We start from the raw sequence: 23,099 nt of genomic DNA, 5'->3' as shown, positions 1-23,099 counted from the left end.
CCTTTGCATAGAGTGGGCATAGATATGTAAGGGCACCTGTGTGACTGGCACATATTTTAGGCACAAAAGTTATTTACAATAGTTTAAGCTATTGCTATTATAAATTGCAAGAACTTTTATTTCAATATTAATTATTTAAAAAAAATTAAAAGCCATTTGTAATAATTAGATGAATACATCTAAGTCACGTACATACAAAACATGTTGCATTACAAATGCTATAGGTGTCACAGTTGAAAAAGTTTAAAGTATTGGCATTGTAAATGACAAAGCTATTAATTTGGCTATTTTAAAGACCAACACATTAAAAAAGAAATTGTCATTTACAAAACCAATCGCTCCAACTTTTCTAATGCGAGACCTATTGCATTTCCAATGCTTGTTAAACATTAGTTGTTACCAGGGGACATGCACTGACTGGATGCACTCACTTTTTTTCTGGAGACGTAAATTATTGAATACGGAGATGAGTTTTCCTTTTGAAGGTGCTCTGTCTTCTGTACTTGCTCTGACTTCTCTGCTCGTGCTGACAAGTGCGTGTCTTAATATTCGTACTTGCTGTTACTTGTGTGCTTCTTCAAATACATGCGCTTGCTCTGGCATCTGTGGCTGTCCTTAAACCTGTGCTTTCCCTGACATCTGTGCTTGTTCCTACACCGGAGTGTGCTTCGACATTATGACTTGTTTCTTCTCACACTGCCGCCACCAGCTGAGGCAGCCGGGCAGGTCCTCGCGCACGTAATAAGCATCTGCGTTAAGAGTGCTAGCCTGTGTTAAGCCCCGCCATCGCTTCATCTTAGCCAGTTGGACCGCATCCACATACAAAGCTGGTATCTTCCAGACCAGGGTTAAGGGAACTGGTTCATCTTATCACATGGAACATTCATTGTGCAAGAATGGACTGTACTATATCCAACAGGGGGGCACACAATTTAAAAACACACGCCTTCTCTTCTCACATGTTATTTGTGTGCAACCTTAGGCAGTGTAACAAAAGGGCCATAAAGGCTCCGTCATATGAGGTCAGTAAGTAATATAGTACAGTAATACATTTGCTGCGTGGAGTGGCTCTTTAAACTCCAGCAGGTGCTGGCTTCGTCACAGCATTATTAGCCAACAGAATGGCCCATTTAATTTCTCTTAGATGGTAGATAGGCTGAGTTGACCGTGCCGGGTGTGCCTGCATGTACACTTCATTAGGGCCTCGGGCTCTATAGGCACGCTACTGATGCCCCACCATATCCCTCTTCACAGCGCTAAACAATGATATGCCTTATCATACCTCACGAAACGTCATGCTATCTATCATACCATTCCAAGCCATACAATGCCTTGTCATGACATACAATAAAGCTCCATGCTACATCATTCCATGCTTTGTTTTCTGTGTGATAGCACAGGGTAGCGTGCCGCACCATACTATCCAGACGATAAATGACATGTATGTCATACAATACCATACTGTACGGTGCCCTTCAATGTGATGCCATATCATGTAACACTTTGCCATCTCATGCCATGCAAACCGATGCATAAAGCATGCCATACAGTGCATACCGTGCCTTCCCGCACAGCGCTGTATAAGGAAAGACACAAGAGGCTCACAGACCAGCAAGAGAACAAGGGTTAATGATAACCTTGGGTGGTTCGGGCTCCTTCGCTACGCTTGCTCGCATTACCGTGTCACTAAATCAGGAATGTCTAAAAAGTGTCACCAACATGAAAAGTTTGGAAAGCTGTGAAGTAATCCATTGCATTTATCTAGAAAAATCCCATTGAGCTCAATGTTAAATTGTGTTTGAAATTAAGTTGCCTATTGCAACCACTGTAGCTATTATACTTACAAAGTCTATTGCCTATTTGCAAAGTAATTACCTAAAGTCACTCATATTGAGAAAAATATATTTTGATACTTTGATGGTTCTAAAATAAAACCACTATATCTTTTGATATAAAACAATTGGCTTAGAGTTCAGTTCTTGAGTGTGTGTGAGACCATTGCTGACAGAGTGTGTACAACAAATGCTTTACACTGTCCTCTGATACTGCCTTACTGCTCGACCAAGCTACCACTTAGAGAGTAAGGTTATATATACCTGTAACCTCTGCCATACCTCTGGAGACTGGGGACTCTATACACACTGTACCTTACTTTGGTCCAGTATATATAGAGCTACCTTCTTACACTGCAGTTATCCAGTATTGGTGTCTTTCATAGATTCACATGCATCCCACCCTCCTGCCCGGAGAGGCTCCTCTGGCATTACAGTACTTCTAGCCACACTTGTGCTGTAAAATCTGAGGGATTCAGCCTCACTTGGTTAGGTTCTAGAGGGTATAGGTGCTGATTGGTTGTGTTTGTTTGTTCCTTTTTAGAAATGGAGGTTGATAGGCTATTAAATGCATGTTTGCCTCCATAATAGCCTATGGAAGTTATTAATGACTGCTTTTATTTAATGTACCGTGGGACTTCCACTTAGTATAACGGGGAATCATTCAAGCATGTGAATATATGAAAGATACCAATACTGGATAACTGCAGTTACAGGTAAGTATCTTATTTCTTCCAATTTATTGTTGGTTCCTTTAATGTGCTTCTTTACTGTCATTAGTATTCTGTGCAAATGTATAAACTAAATTGTGTACACGCCATGTAATGTAATGATGCACATAAGTGAATTTTTATTGTTGATGCCCATTAGTGATGTCTGAAATTCATGTCACCAAACCTTTAGGTGCGTAGTGTGGACAGGAGATGAGCGTGTGTTCTTTTACAATCCCACCACTCGTCTCTCCATGTGGGACAGGCCTGAAGATCTAGTTGGAAGAGCAGATGTTGATAAAATCATTCAGGAACCACCCCACAAAAGAGGATTGGAGGAAGTAAAGAAATTTATGGAGTCATGTAAGATTGCATGCATACTTTTTATTTTTTTAATGCCATCTTATAACTGAAATCTGTGGTGAAAAAGGGAGTGGTGAGATGCAGACTCTGTTGTTTGATTGGTTTAAAAGGAATGTTCGAACATAAATGGTGTTCTAGCCAGGGGATGTGAAATTAAAAAATTGTTTTTTGTTTTCATGTTTTCCATCCCGGTCCTGAAAACAAAATAAAAGCACTTATGGTTTGGCTTAAGTCAAAATGTTGGGGTAAAACGTCTGTTCTTTTCTAATGTTCGTATCACTTGTTTGGCCTGGGTTGAACCCTGGCTGAACACCATGCCCAGTTAGGTTTTCACCTGCACATCAAATGCAGGTCTTCCATCCGAGGTTCTACTTTGAACTGAGCCTTTGCCTTAGAGCAAGGGCAAGAACCTGCCCTGACTGTGCCATCCCCTGATCCTCCCCCAAAGAGGGCTCGACAGTCTGTGCCGCTCCACTATTCTGGAGCGCTGTGAGCCTAACGCATCTTTGGCGCCTGTAGGAAAGTGCCCCATTTTGCATGGTTACCCCCACTTTTTGCCCGACATCTGATACAACCTGATTTGATGTGCCCTAGGTCCTTGCCAACCAGGTCCCCAGAGCATGTGCTCTTTCTGAAAATTGTACCTTTGCACCTACAATTGTTGTGTGTCTGGCCACAGTTAAGCCCCTTGTAAAAGGTACCAAGGGAACTGTGATCAGGGAGGGCCTCTAAGAGCTGCAGCACCTATTGTACCTTAACATCCACACACTGCTAGTGCAGGCTGCATGTTGTGGTACAGAGAAAAGTGAAGTCAACATGGCACAGTTTCTTGAGTGCCATGCCTGCAACCCACTGTCTTAGGTCTAGGGAAGTCACCCCTCTAGCAGGGTGCACTATCCCTAAGGTGAGGGTATAGTGGCATGAGCCCTGTGCCTCTAAATTGTCTAAGCCCATTCTTAGACATTGTAAGTGTAATAAAACCATATAGAGTATATGGTCTGAGAGGTGTTCCACAGCTCCATAATGGCTTTATTAAAAACTGTCAAGTTTGGTAGCAAAGATCTTAGCACATAAAAACCACACTGATGCCGGTGTTGGATTTAATGTAAAATGCATCCAAAGAGCTCCTTGGAGATGCCCTCTGAAAATCGACCAGCCCTGGTGTGGTTCCTGAATGGCCGCCTGCCATTTGCTACCACCAGACAGATTTCTGATCCATTGGTAATCTCTCTTCGCTCTCTGGGTCCAGAAAAAAGGCCCATCCTGGGCAGAGGCTTCCTGCCTCCTCCCCAGGATGGGCTGGGTCCAGGAAAGGGGAAGCTTCACAGGTCTGCCGTCTTTGGAAGCTGTCCCAGCCTTTTGCTGCCCCCAGCAACTGTCTCCCACAGGGTTTGCCCCCCACTTTGGGCAGGAAAACCAAGCTAGGAAAGGGGTGCCCACCTTTGCCAGCCCCACCCCTCATGGGGAGGCGAGGTACACATCCCGTCCCCTCCATCTTGAAGATGCGGGGGCTCCGCCAATTAGAGAGATGCTTATGCCACCTCCCACTGGAGGCTGGCATAAAAGGGGGTGTACCCATCCAAAGGTCTGAACCCATTCGTCCCGACCTGCGCACCCCTTTGAACGCCTCTAAATTTAGTATTTAAGGGCAACCCCCAACCTTGCCTCCTCAGAATCAAGGAAGAAAAGACCTAAGAGCTGTGCTGACCCAGGAAAAAGAGGGCACCAGCTGCTTTGGCCCCAGTCCTACCGGCCTACGCCGTCTCCGACCTGGCTTCGGCAAGAACCCTAGCGCGTCTAGTAGCCAGCAACCCCCAGAGCCTTCGGTGTACCTGCCCTGCAACCATATTACAGACTGCAAGCACCGGATTTGCTCAAGCAAAGTCTCACCACAGAATCCGAATTCTACAACTCTGCACACCATGGCCCAAGTTCAAGTGGCCCAACACCACAAGGAGGTCTCCCCAGCGATCTTGACCTGGGATTCAGTGATCCCTGACCTCCCTCAAACCTCAAGAGGACGCCTGCTGCCTCAACCTGAAGGGTTCCCCTGACCACGACCGAAGATGACAAGAAATTCAGATGCCAGAAGACACCCCTAATCCAGATGCCCCACGGCCTTTGGTGTCCCAAACCTCTGGTGTACAGGCATCCCCCAAGATCCCAACTTACCTCTCCAGCTGATGGTCACCTTCAGGAAGTCTCCCTGCCCGAGTTTGAAGCAACTTCACAAAACTGAAGGTCTCCATTGAAACGAACAGCGTCCCGACATCCTTTTTGTACCCGGCACACCCGGCCACCCTAGTGCCACTGGTGGTGCAGCTCCTGTTTTGGGCGTTGGCCCCTGCAGTGCTGACAATAACCCTATGAGCTTGGCTCCCACACCAGAGGGGCCTGCTCTCCAGCAGTCCCTAACCGAAGGCCCCGTTAGTCCCATTGGCTAACATTGGGCCCCTGCATTCTGTGCCCAGCTGCCCCTGGCAACTTGAGTGCCCATCTAGACCATGGGGAACCTTGGCCCTAACGCCTAAAACTCACTTGCAAGTCCGGTACTTACCTGAAAAACCACAAACACTTTTCTCCCATAAGAACCCATGTTAAGAGATTTTGGGCCTAAAAATGCTGTGTTGAACCGTTTGCATGGAGAAAAGAGAACTCAATTGCAAAGTATTAAGTCATACTTTATATTGTATGATCCTAAGGCATGGTATATAGGCATACCACCCTCAGTACTCAAGGTAATCCAGAAGTAACTAAAAGTACTCTTAAAGTAATTGCTTTGTACTTTAAACTGTTTTCAAAGCATATACAAACCTTTAACGATTGTAAATTCATCCACAACTGCATTTGCTTTAACTGTCTTGGATTTGAGAGTATATTCTACTTACCTGTGCCAAGTCCTGCTTGGTCCTAAATAAAACATAAGTATACCTTTTTTTTATACTTACCTAATTGGTCTGGATTCTGTCTGAGTCAGTGTAATCAGTCCTTGATTGAGTGAATACAAAAAGTGCTTAAAACACCCTCTGGATAAGCCTAACTGCTCGCCCACACTACCACAAAGAGAGCTATTAGGACTTACCTAATTTAGCCTCTGCTATGCCTCCTGGGACTCCTTGTACTCTGTGCACACTATACCTAACTTTGGTATAGTATATACAGAGCCAGCTTCCTATAGCGCCACAGACACCTCGAGTTCCAAAGGTTGAACATAAGACACCAAAAGTCTATTCAGTTTGTTTCAGAACTAGGATTGACTCCAAAATTGACTTTGAAGCCAGCTCGACTCAGTGACTCTCTTCTACAGACAGTCAACAAGCCTTGACGTACAAACTGTCAAAGTGCCACATTCCCGCATGGCCTAGTCCTCCTGGCCAACTCCTTTCCAAACACTGCTGGCTCACCTTTAAAGAGGCAATTTCAGAAGAACTTGGGGCTTACCCTATACCAATAAAAGAGAATAAGGGAACCCACACAATCATGGCCTCCCAGTCGAACCATCCTTTGCTCAGTCCATATTTAGACCTATACTATGATCCCATACCAGTGGGTGACAGACTATGCTTGCCATGGGTTTGTTGTCCAGATTACCCTTTACGCCATAGCCTGTGAAACCCTCTTCTCTTGATGACCGCTTCCTATGAGGCAGTTATGCAGACCACCACAAAGCTTCATGTGCCTGGAGAAGAAGACTTCTTTATCAAGACGCTCTCTAAAATGGAACAGTCTGTCTTGCCAGTGCTTAATGTCCTTTCCATGTGTTACAGTTGCAACTTAGCAGACCTAGTCAAAGCATGAGTGGTTGCACCAGGGTTGGATAAAGAATGTATTCCTGCTCTGTTAAAACCCAATCTTCCTTCATAGATGTTACACCGGATTCTCCAGTATTGTATTTTTTTTTATAGATTCACATGCTTGAATCTTCCCCTTCGTCATGGTGGGAGTCCCAGGGTAACAATAAAATAGCAGTATTAAAATATAACCTTCGCTTGCCGTAGACATTCAATAGCCTTAAGCAGCCTATTATCAGTGTTTGAAGACATCCAAACATCAGCCAATCGGAGTATAGACCATAGTGTCTCCATCCCCTTCAGGGCCAACATACCTCCGATTTCTTACCGCATGTCCTGTGTTAGGGAGTTTCCCTGAGCTCTACTCGGTCTGTGTTTCTACTATTGCCCTTTTGAACTTCCAGCTTGCAGTTCATTTCTTGCTTCATCTCTTCTTAAGAGGTACAGTCCAGGATTATTAGTACCTATTTTGTCTTCATTATGTCTTAGTCTAAAAAAGGGTTGTTTAGGCCCTGCAAGACTTGTAGAAAGTCCAGACTGTATTCTGAGGACCCACATAAGGAGTTCCGTTATTTGCCTGTATCCTGACCACAAGCCCTGAGACTGCAAGTACTGTTGTACTTTTTCCACAAAAAGCCTCGTGGATCGTGCGGGCAGGCTGCTTCTCTGGCTGCAAAGAAAAGACTGATAAGAACTTAGACTTTGAAGGTGAGGAGGTGTCCCATACCCCTCCAAGAAAAGAAAGGAACAAAAGTGGTAGTCTTCGCAGAGAGATCCGAAAGTTTCTAGATCTGAAAGTAGGGAGATGCCTGAAGAAAAGAGGATTAAAAGAGACCAGTCTGGTCCCTCATCCTCTCATTCAAGAGCTGGTTCTGCTCCACCATCAGCACCTCATAATCCCTTCAGGGATTCCTCATCTAAGAAAATCTGCTCATTGATGACTCAGTCAACAAAGAAATTACTGTTTACGGCCTTCGTTTCCATAAAATCAGGCGCTCCGTCGATGGTCCCGTCAAGACAGCGCTGGCTTCGTCGCCGAAGACTGAAGTGGTGGTGTCACCGTCATCTACTGTTGTAAGACTGTCTCCGTCGACGGTCCAGCTAGTCACGTCACCATCGACGGGTCTTTTTCCAACTGCCGCTGACAGTTCTACAGTCGATGACATCGTCTGCTATCCCATCAAGCCTGTCGGCGAGGGTAAAAGACGTTGTGCTCTAAGATGATACCATCTCTCCTACAGGACTTTTAAAAAATATCCCCATTGCCTCCTACTCGCTTCTTGGGTTTCCATTACTGAGAAGGATGGTCCGTATGGCTCTGCATACAGCCCCTCGGCTCAGTCAAGTGCCAGGACTCTGAGGAGGATGAGGCGCTAGATGATCCATCTACTTATTTAGAGGGCGAATATTCCTTCTCTGGGGCAGGGTGTCCCAGTGCTCAACGCTTGGACATATTTCAAGAGTAGTATCCATATGTATAACAAGAGGATCGTGCACAGTGAATTGTAGGTTAGGTTTTCAGGGGTCATCTCTAAGATGCCCTCAGGTGCATTTTACTTTAAATCCTATACTGGCATCAGTGTGGGTGTAATGTGCTGAGAAGTTTGGTACCAAACTCGTCAGTCTTCAGTGTTGCCATTATGGTGCTGTGGCGCTCCTAATGACAACCTCCCAGCAACATATACTCTTAATGGCAACACTGCACTTAGTGCTCAGGAATGGCCCTGGGTACTGTAGGGGCACAGGGCTCATGCAGCTGTTCCCACACCACTGGCATAGGGCACCTAGCTAGAGGGGTGACTGAGGTATGTCAGGGCAGTGGGTCTTGTGAGCATGACACACAGGGATGTGTGCCATGTTGACTCTTTGTTTAGTTCTGTACTTAGACACTCAGCCTGCAAAGGCAGTGTGTGTGTGTGTCAGGGTACAGGGCCCCTAAGGGTGGCACAATATGTACTGCAGCCCTTAGGGGTCTTCTCTGGTCATCATGCCCTGGGTACCTAGAGTACCATTTACTAGGGGCTGACAGGTGGCCAGAGATGCCAATTGGGTTTTAGGTTCAGTACAGTTTTAGGGAAGGAACACAGGCCCTGGGTACCTAGTTGGCAGGAGCCCAGGGCCCACTCAGTCAAAGCACATCAGCAGTTCAGCAAAAAGTGGGGGCATACCAATGCAAGAAAGACAGCACTTTCTCACAAGCTGCCCTGGCTGTCTGGCCCAGTATTCTGGAGAAGTACTGACAACAGCCATATATTAATGGGGTTAGAGTGGAAGCACTGAGGGATACAGGTGCATGTGTCCCTATGGTGACTGAGAAACCAATATCCCCAGAGCAGTATTTGATTGGAGAGACCTATCCAGTCATCAGTGCTGATAACCAGACTAAGGTTCATCCGATGGCTATGGTTTCCTTAGAATGGGGAGGAGTTACTGGCCAAAAAAAGGTGGACGTGCCCTCAACGATTCCTATTGCATGTCTGCTATGGAATAATCTGAAGTCCTCCGCATGGACTGAACCGTGTGTTAAACCCAATGTTCGAGGCATGTGGGCTGCTGAATTCATATCTGTGCATAGATCGCCGCCTAGTGTTGGGTCCGGATGATTGCACTTTGTTGTCCTGGAAGAGTCTTTGAAGTATCACGAGATAGGTGACTCCTCCCCTGGACTACAGTACGCATGGGCATCTTCTCCATCCTCAGATTGTTTTTTTCCGCCATTGGGTTAGGATGTTACTCCTCTACTCCAACTTCGGAATCGAAACTAACCTACTTTCTAAGGCCAAAAGGCCTTCTAACTAGAGGGTATTGTTCTCGTTCGGTACTTCTTGACTCGACCAAACTTTTCATCTCCATCCGGTCGTCGACGCGGGCCGTTGGGCCTTTTCGACGCCACGTGGGATTGCTGTAGATGGAAAGGAGTCCGTTCAAAAGGTGCCCACAATGCCACGCCAAATTCCCACTTACTGACAAACATACAGTATGCAACAGGTGTTTATCACCAGACCATAACGAACAAACTTGCTCAGCGTGTGCCCAATTCCGTTAGAAGAAAACCATCCGGAATTGACGGGCCGCTAGGCAAGAGATGCAGCGGCAAGCACTGGAACCGGAGAACATCTTCGATGACGAACACGACCTCCCGGAAGCGGTAGACTCTGATCTAGAAATAGTCACCGTCAAGGACCAGTCGGACTCTGATGACCAGATCACGCCGGGGCAAAAAGTGAGTACTCAGCCCCCAACCCCGCTCATTCCAAAACAAAAGGCTCCGGTCGACGCATCGCCTAAAGGCCTTAGCCGAGAATGACGAGTTACTTCAGAAGATCCGGCTCCGCTCCGAAGCCCAAGACTAAGCCTTTCGATACACCCGGCCCGAGTAACACTCTCCCTAAAAAGGTTGTGGACCCGAAAAGGTTGTCGAACCGACGGGCATCGAACCAAAGAAGGGTGTTGACCCAAAAAACGTCGAACCGAAGAAGGTGTTCGAGGCATGTGGGCTGCTGAATTTATATCTATGCATAGATCGCCGCCTAGTGTTGGGTCCGGATGATTGCACATTGTTGTCCTGGAAGAGTCTTCGAAGTATAACGAGATAGGTGGCTCCTCCCCTGGACTACAGTGCCATGGCCATCCTCTCCATGCTCAGATTGTTTTTTTCCGCCATTGGGTGTGGATGTACTTTCTTAACTCGAGTTCGGAATATAAATATATATATATATATATAATTCTTTTTCTCAAGGCCAAAAGGCCTTCAGGGCGTCGGTATTGTCTTTTGTTCGGTGCCTTATACTTGTTTCCAGTTCTTGGAACACGTTGTCGAAGACCGATTGCCTTTCGACACCAAAGGCCCCATAGACGATGGAACGGAGTCGTTCAAGCGCTGCCCCGTTTGCAACTCGAAATACCCTCACATCGATGTGCACCCGGTGGGCAATAAGTCTCTCACCGGACCACGACGAGGCCAGCTGCATGGCCTGTTCAAAATTCAGATCGAAGAAAACTCTTTGGCGCGCTGCACGACAGTCGGCGCGGGAGTCGGCACCCGATCCAGGAAGAACTCTACGTCCATGATGAAGGCACAACCTCTCGGAGCCGTCGACGACGACTCAAGCGAGGAGCTAGGCCCAACCGCAGTGGCTGGGCCTCATACAGACTCTTCCACGGCTCAGGTCGAGGCATCGCCGGAAGGCCTTAGCCAAGATCTTCATCCCAGTTCACTAGTCCCGCTTCGAGGCCCGACTAAGAACCTTTCTTATGAGCCATCGGTCGAACGGCCACAATCGATGGAGCAACCGAAAGTGAAACATACAGACACTACATCGAAACTGAAAGTGGTGAAAACTACCATCGGCTCGACGACTTCGGAACCTACTAAGTCGAAACGTGTGCTCGACCCCTCGGGGTCGACTAGGGGCGTCGAACCGAAGATCGGAGCGACAAAACCCGTGTCTTCAGTTAAACACGTCACGCTGACGTCGACGTCCGGCTCCAAAGATGGCGACTCTTCCAAAGGACTCAAGGCACAAAAAGCTATCGATCCGAAGATTCAGAAGCCGCAGTTAGTCAAGGCCTTCGAGCCGAAATCCAAGCTCGACCCAAAGGAACAGACCTCGTTGAAGCACACGAGCGTACCTGCTGCGTAGCAACGGCTCGAGTCGACTAAAAGCCACAAGCACACGGACCCATCGGAGTCGGTCGGATCGAAGACAACGCCTTCGAAGCAAGTCGGTCCGTCACCGAAGATTCCGGCGCCGATAAAATATGGCCTGCCCCCCACGGCACGGCCTAAAACTGTCCAGCTCCCAAAAGCTGCCGACTCATCTAAGTCACCGGCGGTAGCTGCACCCACTCAGACTCTGACGGAAGACTCTCTGTTCCAACCACCGTCCTACGACGAACAGACAAAATTATACAACGACTCCGAATCCGGTCGACTCACCGTTTATAAATGGAAAATCAGGCCTGAAACTCCGATGGAGCCTTACAGGATACCACTGAAGAAAAAAAAAAGGACTACTGCCACTCCTGCACTTTTTGAACCCATACAGCCATATGGGCAAGACTATACCTACTCTCCCACACCTGTCACTGAGGATGTGGAGGAAGGGGACAATGAGGACCAGTTTAACTATCCCATTGACACAGATCAGGATGAGTCCCAGCCCTGGGCTGACACTGTTGACCCTGATGAACCACACACCACCCCTGACACTCAGTCATATGCCGTCAAAACTTCGCCTACTGAAGATACTGCCGCCTTTAACGCACTGATCGAAAGGGCAGCCCTTAACCATGATGTCGACATGCACGCTGACCCTGTGGAGGAAGAATTTCTCTTTGATACGTTCTCAACATCAGAAAGATCTGTAAAAAGTCTGCCTATGCTCAAGGGTGTGCTCAAACATGCTAGCGACATTTTTAAAGAGCCCACTAAAGCAAGGGTGGTGAACCCCAGAATTGAAAGGAAGTACCGGCCTGCGCCAGTGGACCCTACGTATATCAAGGGCCAACTCCCCTTGGACTCCTTAGTGGTGGCTAATGCTCGTAAGAGGGCAAACTCTCACACGACTGGTGACGCTCCTCCTCCGGATAAAGAATCCAAAATCTTAGAAGCTTCTGGGAAGCGTGTAGCGGCTCAAGCAGCTTATATTTGGAGGATCTCCAATACACAAGCCCTGTTAGCAAGATATAACAGGGCCCACTATGACACATTAGAGCAGCTACTGCAACACCTGCCAGATGCTTATAAGGAGGGAGCAGAAATGCTTATACAGGAAGGGAAGTTGATCTCCAACGCGTCCATTAAGTGTGCGTTAGATGCAGCTGACACGGCGGCTAGGGCCATAAACACTAGCGTAATGCTCAGACGGCATGCCTGGCTCCGCATCTCTGGTTTCAAGTCGGAAATCCAAACTACTCTCCTTAATCAGCCAGTTAACCCTCACTTCCTGTTTGGTCCTGAGGTACACACCACTCTAGAAAAGATTAACAAAGACACAAACTGCAAAATCCATGGGAGCTCTGCAGTCTCAACAGTTCAGGGGCAGTTCCTTTCGTCGCTCCGGTAACAGGGGAACTTCTAGAGGTCAAATGTCGCAACAAGCCCAATACACCAAGGGTGGCACACAATCCACCTATAACAAGAACAATAGGGGTGGATACCGTGGAAACAGCACCAAAGGCAGAGGACGTGGAAATAATAGTGCCAGATCCTCCGGCACTAACAAACAGTGACGTCTTGTCACTGCCCCCCGACCATACAACACCGGTCGGGGGAAGGCTTCAGCAGTTCCTGCCCGTCTGGGAAAGCATTACCACGGACAGGTGGGTGAGACAACTTATACATCACGGCTATTGTCTGGAATTAACCTCCACTCCACCCAACATACCCCAAGGCACCGTCCTATGTCCGCAGAGCACATGCACTTATTGCAGCAAGAAGTCATCTCCATGCTGCAAAAAGGGGCCATAGAACTCGTGCCTTTGGACCAACAGGGTACAGGGGTGTATTCACTGTACTTCTTAATCCCAAAAAAGGACGGGTCTCTCAGGCCCATTCTAGACCTCAGACCCCTAAACCAATACATCCTATCAGAACACTTTCACATGCTCACTTTAAAGCAAGTTCTACCACTGCTCAGTCAGGGAGATTTCCTAGCAACCCTAGATCTGAAGAATGCCTATTTCCACATTCCGATGCACCCCAGTCACAGGAAATATCTCAGGTTCACCATCAACAACCAGCATTACCAGTTCACGGTCCTGCCTTTCGGGGTAACTACTGCCCCCAGGGTGTTTTCCAAATGCTTGGCGACAGTGGCCGCGCATCTTCGGAGACAACACATCCATGTCTATCCGTACCTAGACGACTGGCTTGTCCGAGCAAAATCAGCCCAGCAGTGTGCCAGCCACATGTCCCGCACGATTTACCTCCTACACAGTCTAGGATTTTCACTCAATTACCCGAAGTCTCATCTTCAACCCGCCCCTGTACAACAGTACCTAGGAGCAGAAATAAACACTCTCACTGCCACAGCGCAACCAAACTCAGCGAGAGTCAACAGCATGCAGGTGCTGATTCGAAAATTCAGGCCACAACACTCACTCCCGGTGCAAGTGTTCATGCAACTAATAGGCATGATGGCCTCCTGCATCTTTATAGTCCCTCACGCTAGGCTACACATGCGTCCGCTTCAGGAATGCTTGGCACGCCAGTGGAACCAGGCTCACGGACAGCTGAAAGACCTAGTGTTGGTAACCGGTCGTGCATACAACTCTCTGCATTGGTGGAACACACAAAACCTTTGCAGGGGACGACCGTTCCGGGAGCCTGTACCACAGGTGGTGCTGACAGCGGACGCATCTCTCCAGGGCTGGGGAGCTCATGTCCTCCATTATATTGTGCAGGGACTGTGGACCACACAGCAGAAACGGTTGCACATCAACCTCCTGGAATTGATGGCAATCTTCATGGCGATGAAGGCATTCAAGTTGCATCTCTGCAACAAAGTCGTGCTTATCCGGGCGGACAACATGACTGCAATGTATTACATTCAGAAGCAGGGAGGGACACACTCTCCACAATTGTGACACCTAGCACAGGGCATGTGGAAGTGGGCCATTCAGAGGAACATGTTCCTCATGGCGGAACACCTCCCAGGCAAAGACAACCAGATGGCGGACCTGCTCAGCAGACACAGCCATCAGATGCACGAGTGGGAGAAAAATCTCTCGGTGCTCCAACCATATTTCCAGCAGTGGGGTCATCCAGAAATAGACCTATTCACCACACAAGAAAACGCAAAATGCCGCACCTTCGCCGCCAGGTTCCCACACCCGCAGTCTCAGGGCAATGCGATATGGATGAACTGGTCAAACAGATTTGCGTACGCTTTTCCTCCGGCACCACTCATACCGCTGGTGGCGCGCAAACTGAGGCAGCACTCCATGACACTCATCCTGGTTGCTCCAACGTGGGCGGGGCAAGCCTGGTACACCACGTTCCTAGAACTTTCAGTGGTGCCCCACCAGCGACTAAAGCTCACACCCAGTCTCCTCACTCAGAGCCATGGAGGCATTCAGCACCCAGATCCGCAACAGTTAAACCTTGCAATCTGGCTCCTGAGGTCATAGTTTGGCTACCTAAACCTGCCCCCTGACTGTATGGACATCATCAAGGAGGCTAGACGACCTACCACCAGGGCATGCTATGCGGCGAAATGGAAGCGTTTTGTCATCTATTGTTCCAATAATGACATTAATCCACTGGATGCTTCCACGCAAAAATCATATGTTACTTGCTGCACCTATACAGATGCAATCTAGCCAATAGCTCCATCAGGATACATCTAGCTTCACTGGCCGCTTATCTTCAAAATAGACAGCACCTCTCCCTTTTCAGAGTGCCAGCCATTAAAGCTTTTATGGAGGGACTCAAAAGGGGCATTCCTCCAAGACACCCGCCTTCGCCTGTCTAGAACCTCAACATAGTCCTCACCAGGCTCATGGTACACCATTTGAACGTCTTCACTCTTGTGAGATCCAATTTCTCACATGGAAAGTGGCTTTTCTGGTGGCAATCACGTCGCTCAGACGGGTTAGTGAGCTGCAAGCCCTCACTATTCAAGAGCCTTTCATTCAAATACATTCTAATAGGGTAGTGCTGCCTACCAACCCTAAATTTATGCCCAAGGTAGTGTCACAGTTCCACATTAACCAAACTATTGAACTACCAGTATTCTTCCCAAATCCTGATTCAGTAGCGGACAGAGCACTACACACACTAGATGTTAAAAGGGCTCTCCTGTATTACATAGACGGGACTATAGATTTCAGGACAACTAAACAACTGTTTGTTGCCTTCTCTCCACAGCACAAAGGCAACCCAATTTCAAAATCAGGTATAGCCAGATGGATTGTTAAGTGCATACAGATCTGTTATCAAAAGGCTAAACGCACATTAACAGTTCCCCCAAGAGCGCATTCCACACGCAAGTTAGGGGCATCCATGGCTTTCCTAGGTAACATCCCTCTAGAGGATATATGTAGAGCAGCCACATGGACCACCATACACACATTCACCAAACACTACTGCGTGGATGTACACTCAAAACAGCAAGTTGCTGTAGGTCAAGCTGTTCTCAGAACTCTTTTTCAGACTGCTGCAGCTGGCACGGGCAACCGCCGCTAGGGAGGGTACTACTATTTATTCTATGCATAGATATAAATTCAGCAGCCCACATGCCTCGAACGGAATATGCTACTTACCAGTATGCATCTGTTCTTGGCATGTAGGGCTGCTGACATTTATCCTTTCGAACAAAAGAACGTCGGCCAACCCAAGAAAGCTAGCGACCCGAAAGCTCTAGAACCGAAAAAGAGTTATAATCCACAGAAGGTCGTTGATTCAAAGAAGATACTCGACCCGAAGAAAAAGCCAGTCGACAGGGGAAAAAGCCGTCGACTTGAACAAAAACATCGAGTCGAATAAAGTCGTCGAGCACAAAAAACAAGACAAACATATCGAACCAAAGACTCCAGTCGATCCGAAACAGGTTGTCGATCCAAAGAAGGTCGCCGAACCAAAAAAGACTGTTAAAAACTTCAACAAGGACAAAGTTGTCGAACCGAAAAAGGCCTACGACCCTAAGGCAACAGTCAAACCAGACACAGCTCCTCGACCTAAGGCTCTCGAGCCAAAAAGCCACGGACTAGTCACCAAGCCAAAAACATCGGCGCCACGGACAGTTGAGGAAGAACTCTTCCATCCTGATCCAGTGTGTGAGGAACAATCTAAACTGTACATAAACCCTGAAACAGGAAAGGTTACAGTTTATCATCGGAAAAAGAGACCATTTGACACGGACACTCTTTCCCCTGTTCCTCCAAAGAAGAAAGACTTCGGGACATCTCCCTCTAGACCTTTCACTCCTCCTCCTCTCTATCCTAATATGCCTTTTGTGCCTTACCCTCCTACACATTCACAGTATGATGAGGAAGAGAACATGAGATAGATCCTCATAACGATTTTGATGAGCCACAGGATCCAGATTCACAAGATCCTGATACACAAAATAACCCATGGGAAGACCAAAACGATCTATATGATCCACAGCCCATCCTAGACACCTCCACATACCCTACAAAACCGTCGCCTACTGACACCATTCTTTTTCAATCAACTGCTAGATAGGGCAGCAAAGTATCACAATGTAGACATGCACGCTGACCCCATAGAAGAGGACTTTTTATTTGACACCTTTCCTACTTCTGAGAAAAATGTCAGGACACTACCTATGTTAAAAGGGGTACTCAAACATGCGCCAGACATATTCAAAGATCCAGCCAGAGCGTGATTACCCAATCCCAGAGTAGAGAAGAAATATAAGGCGGCCCCTTCGACCCCGCCTATATGAAATCACAATTGCCTTTAGACTCACTAGTAGTGGCAAATGCCCGAAAGAGAGCCAACTCACAAACAGGAGATGCTCCCCCTCCTGACAAGGCGCATAAGATCCTAGAAGCTTCAGGCAAAAGGGTGGCCCCACAAGCTGCAAATTCATGGAGGATTGCAAACCCACAGGCTTTATTAGCACGCTATGATAGAGCACACTACGATGAACTTGAAGGTCTGCTGCAACACTTACCAGAACCTTTTAAAGCTAACGACCTCATTCAGGAAGGCAAATGTTCGAGGCATATGAGCAGCAGAGTGTACACTTAGCATTAGATCGCCACCTGGTGTTGGGCTCGGATGATTGCAGGTTGTTGTCTTCTTGGAAGAAGTCTTTGTAGTCACGAGATAGGTGACTCCTCCCTTGGACAATACTGCGCATGATCATCGACTCCATCCTCAGATTGTTTTTTCCGACACTGGGTTTGGGTGAAAGTTCTCCACTCCGGCTAGAAAAACTTTTCCAGCAACTTCGAAGCGTTAAAACTTTATAAAAACAATATCGACATCGAATAGACTACTTTCGACACCATCAGCTACATTCCGGTGCGTCGACGCGGGCCGTTGGGCCTATCGGCGCCGTACAGCCCACGCCTCATGGACAGAACTCCATTCAAGAGATGCCAGGTATGTCTAGCAAAATTCCCTCATGGCGATCATCACGAGGTCTGCAACCTCTGTCTATCACCGGAACACAACGGGTCGACCTGCACAGCTTGTGCATCCATCCGATCTAAGAAGACCATTCAGGATCGGAGGGCCCGTCGACACGAGATGAGGAGAACGGCCCCAGCACCGCAGGCCATCTTCGAGGAGGAGATCTTCGAAGAAGACATCTCCGAGGACGAGGTTCCACTCGCCGCCGAAGAAGATTCGCCTGATCTCCAGATCGTGTCAGAGGTAGAGGAATCAGATGACTCGATCAAATGCAGGTCTTCCATCCGAGGTTCTACTTTGAACTGAGCCTTTGCCTTAGAGCAAGGGCAAGAACCTGCCCTGACTGTGCCATCCCCTGATCCTCCCCCAAAGAGGGCTCGACAGTCTGTGCCGCTCCACTATTCTGGAGCGCTGTGAGCCTAACGCATCTTTGGCGCCTGTAGGAAAGTGCCCCATTTTGCATGGTTACCCCCACTTTTTGCCCGACATCTGATACAACCTGATTTGATGTGCCCTAGGTCCTTGCCAACCAGGTCCCCAGAGCATGTGCTCTTTCTGAAAATTGTACCTTTGCACCTACAATTGTTGTGTGTCTGGCCACAGTTAAGCCCCTTGTAAAAGGTACCAAGGGAACTGTGATCAGGGAGGGCCTCTAAGAGCTGCAGCACCTATTGTACCTTAACATCCACACACTGCTAGTGCAGGCTGCATGTTGTGGTACAGAGAAAAGTGAAGTCAACATGGCACAGTTTCTTGAGTGCCATGCCTGCAACCCACTGTCTTAGGTCTAGGGAAGTCACCCCTCTAGCAGGGTGCACTATCCCTAAGGTGAGGGTATAGTGGCATGAGCCCTGTGCCTCTAAATTGTCTAAGCCCATTCTTAGACATTGTAAGTGTAATAAAACCATATAGAGTATATGGTCTGAGAGGTGTTCCACAGCTCCATAATGGCTTTATTAAAAACTGTCAAGTTTGGTAGCAAAGATCTTAGCACATAAAAACCACACTGATGCCGGTGTTGGATTTAATGTAAAATGCATCCAAAGAGCTCCTTGGAGATGCCCTCTGAAAATCGACCAGCCCTGGTGTGGTTCCTGAATGGCCGCCTGCCATTTGCTACCACCAGACAGATTTCTGATCCATTGGTAATCTCTCTTCGCTCTCTGGGTCCAGAAAAAAGGCCCATCCTGGGCAGAGGCTTCCTGCCTCCTCCCCAGGATGGGCTGGGTCCAGGAAAGGGGAAGCTTCACAGGTCTGCCGTCTTTGGAAGCTGTCCCAGCCTTTTGCTGCCCCCAGCAACTGTCTCCCACAGGGTTTGCCCCCCACTTTGGGCAGGAAAACCAAGCTAGGAAAGGGGTGCCCACCTTTGCCAGCCCCACCCCTCATGGGGAGGCGAGGTACACATCCCGTCCCCTCCATCTTGAAGATGCGGGGGCTCCGCCAATTAGAGAGATGCTTATGCCACCTCCCACTGGAGGCTGGCATAAAAGGGGGTGTACCCATCCAAAGGTCTGAACCCATTCGTCCCGACCTGCGCACCCCTTTGAACGCCTCTAAATTTAGTATTTAAGGGCAACCCCCAACCTTGCCTCCTCAGAATCAAGGAAGAAAAGACCTAAGAGCTGTGCTGACCCAGGAAAAAGAGGGCACCAGCTGCTTTGGCCCCAGTCCTACCGGCCTACGCCGTCTCCGACCTGGCTTCGGCAAGAACCCTAGCGCGTCTAGTAGCCAGCAACCCCCAGAGCCTTCGGTGTACCTGCCCTGCAACCATATTACAGACTGCAAGCACCGGATTTGCTCAAGCAAAGTCTCACCACAGAATCCGAATTCTACAACTCTGCACACCATGGCCCAAGTTCAAGTGGCCCAACACCACAAGGAGGTCTCCCCAGCGATCTTGACCTGGGATTCAGTGATCCCTGACCTCCCTCAAACCTCAAGAGGACGCCTGCTGCCTCAACCTGAAGGGTTCCCCTGACCACGACCGAAGATGACAAGAAATTCAGATGCCAGAAGACACCCCTAATCCAGATGCCCCACGGCCTTTGGTGTCCCAAACCTCTGGTGTACAGGCATCCCCCAAGATCCCAACTTACCTCTCCAGCTGATGGTCACCTTCAGGAAGTCTCCCTGCCCGAGTTTGAAGCAACTTCACAAAACTGAAGGTCTCCATTGAAACGAACAGCGTCCCGACATCCTTTTTGTACCCGGCACACCCGGCCACCCTAGTGCCACTGGTGGTGCAGCTCCTGTTTTGGGCGTTGGCCCCTGCAGTGCTGACAATAACCCTATGAGCTTGGCTCCCACACCAGAGGGGCCTGCTCTCCAGCAGTCCCTAACCGAAGGCCCCGTTAGTCCCATTGGCTAACATTGGGCCCCTGCATTCTGTGCCCAGCTGCCCCTGGCAACTTGAGTGCCCATCTAGACCATGGGGAACCTTGGCCCTAACGCCTAAAACTCACTTGCAAGTCCGGTACTTACCTGAAAAACCACAAACACTTTTCTCCCATAAGAACCCATGTTAAGAGATTTTGGGCCTAAAAATGCTGTGTTGAACCGTTTGCATGGAGAAAAGAGAACTCAATTGCAAAGTATTAAGTCATACTTTATATTGTATGATCCTAAGGCATGGTATATAGGCATACCACCCTCAGTACTCAAGGTAATCCAGAAGTAACTAAAAGTACTCTTAAAGTAATTGCTTTGTACTTTAAACTGTTTTCAAAGCATATACAAACCTTTAACGATTGTAAATTCATCCACAACTGCATTTGCTTTAACTGTCTTGGATTTGAGAGTATATTCTACTTACCTGTGCCAAGTCCTGCTTGGTCCTAAATAAAACATAAGTATACCTTTTTTTTATACTTACCTAATTGGTCTGGATTCTGTCTGAGTCAGTGTAATCAGTCCTTGATTGAGTGAATACAAAAAGTGCTTAAAACACCCTCTGGATAAGCCTAACTGCTCGCCCACACTACCACAAAGAGAGCTATTAGGACTTACCTAATTTAGCCTCTGCTATGCCTCCTGGGACTCCTTGTACTCTGTGCACACTATACCTAACTTTGGTATAGTATATACAGAGCCAGCTTCCTATAGCGCCACAGACACCTCGAGTTCCAAAGGTTGAACATAAGACACCAAAAGTCTATTCAGTTTGTTTCAGAACTAGGATTGACTCCAAAATTGACTTTGAAGCCAGCTCGACTCAGTGACTCTCTTCTACAGACAGTCAACAAGCCTTGACGTACAAACTGTCAAAGTGCCACATTCCCGCATGGCCTAGTCCTCCTGGCCAACTCCTTTCCAAACACTGCTGGCTCACCTTTAAAGAGGCAATTTCAGAAGAACTTGGGGCTTACCCTATACCAATAAAAGAGAATAAGGGAACCCACACAATCATGGCCTCCCAGTCGAACCATCCTTTGCTCAGTCCATATTTAGACCTATACTATGATCCCATACCAGTGGGTGACAGACTATGCTTGCCATGGGTTTGTTGTCCAGATTACCCTTTACGCCATAGCCTGTGAAACCCTCTTCTCTTGATGACCGCTTCCTATGAGGCAGTTATGCAGACCACCACAAAGCTTCATGTGCCTGGAGAAGAAGACTTCTTTATCAAGACGCTCTCTAAAATGGAACAGTCTGTCTTGCCAGTGCTTAATGTCCTTTCCATGTGTTACAGTTGCAACTTAGCAGACCTAGTCAAAGCATGAGTGGTTGCACCAGGGTTGGATAAAGAATGTATTCCTGCTCTGTTAAAACCCAATCTTCCTTCATAGATGTTACACCGGATTCTCCAGTATTGTATTTTTTTTTTATAGATTCACATGCTTGAATCTTCCCCTTCGTCATGGTGGGAGTCCCAGGGTAACAATAAAATAGCAGTATTAAAATATAACCTTCGCTTGCCGTAGACATTCAATAGCCTTAAGCAGCCTATTATCAGTGTTTGAAGACATCCAAACATCAGCCAATCGGAGTATAGACCATAGTGTCTCCATCCCCTTCAGGGCCAACATACCTCCGATTTCTTACCGCATGTCCTGTGTTAGGGAGTTTCCCTGAGCTCTACTCGGTCTGTGTTTCTACTATTGCCCTTTTGAACTTCCAGCTTGCAGTTCATTTCTTGCTTCATCTCTTCTTAAGAGGTACAGTCCAGGATTATTAGTACCTATTTTGTCTTCATTATGTCTTAGTCTAAAAAAGGGTTGTTTAGGCCCTGCAAGACTTGTAGAAAGTCCAGACTGTATTCTGAGGACCCACATAAGGAGTTCCGTTATTTGCCTGTATCCTGACCACAAGCCCTGAGACTGCAAGTACTGTTGTACTTTTTCCACAAAAAGCCTCGTGGATCGTGCGGGCAGGCTGCTTCTCTGGCTGCAAAGAAAAGACTGATAAGAACTTAGACTTTGAAGGTGAGGAGGTGTCCCATACCCCTCCAAGAAAAGAAAGGAACAAAAGTGGTAGTCTTCGCAGAGAGATCCGAAAGTTTCTAGATCTGAAAGTAGGGAGATGCCTGAAGAAAAGAGGATTAAAAGAGACCAGTCTGGTCCCTCATCCTCTCATTCAAGAGCTGGTTCTGCTCCACCATCAGCACCTCATAATCCCTTCAGGGATTCCTCATCTAAGAAAATCTGCTCATTGATGACTCAGTCAACAAAGAAATTACTGTTTACGGCCTTCGTTTCCATAAAATCAGGCGCTCCGTCGATGGTCCCGTCAAGACAGCGCTGGCTTCGTCGCCGAAGACTGAAGTGGTGGTGTCACCGTCATCTACTGTTGTAAGACTGTCTCCGTCGACGGTCCAGCTAGTCACGTCACCATCGACGGGTCTTTTTCCAACTGCCGCTGACAGTTCTACAGTCGATGACATCGTCTGCTATCCCATCAAGCCTGTCGGCGAGGGTAAAAGACGTTGTGCTCTAAGATGATACCATCTCTCCTACAGGACTTTTAAAAAATATCCCCATTGCCTCCTACTCGCTTCTTGGGTTTCCATTACTGAGAAGGATGGTCCGTATGGCTCTGCATACAGCCCCTCGGCTCAGTCAAGTGCCAGGACTCTGAGGAGGATGAGGCGCTAGATGATCCATCTACTTATTTAGAGGGCGAATATTCCTTCTCTGGGGCAGGGTGTCCCAGTGCTCAACGCTTGGACATATTTCAAGAGTAGTATCCATATGTATAACAAGAGGATCGTGCACAGTGAATTGTAGGTTAGGTTTTCAGGGGTCATCTCTAAGATGCCCTCAGGTGCATTTTACTTTAAATCCTATACTGGCAT

General features: G+C 47.8%; 1 protein-coding gene across 1 annotated transcript in view; it reads left to right on the top strand.

The window, feature by feature from the left end:
* Positions 1-23,099, top strand: part of TCERG1 (transcription elongation regulator 1) — an 800,085-nt gene that overhangs the window by 370,187 nt on the left and 406,799 nt on the right. The window contains exon 10 of the mRNA XM_078653039.1: positions 2,736-2,905. Within this exon, the coding sequence (XP_078509165.1) occupies positions 2,736-2,905 (170 nt within the window). The remainder of the gene's footprint in view (positions 1-2,735; positions 2,906-23,099) is intronic.

Source organism: Lissotriton helveticus, chromosome 7, assembly GCF_964261635.1.
Source record: "Lissotriton helveticus chromosome 7, aLisHel1.1, whole genome shotgun sequence".
Lineage (NCBI taxonomy): Eukaryota > Metazoa > Chordata > Amphibia > Caudata > Salamandridae > Lissotriton > Lissotriton helveticus.
Note: the sequence above shows the minus strand (reverse complement) of the source record. Positions and strands in the feature narration are given on the sequence as shown.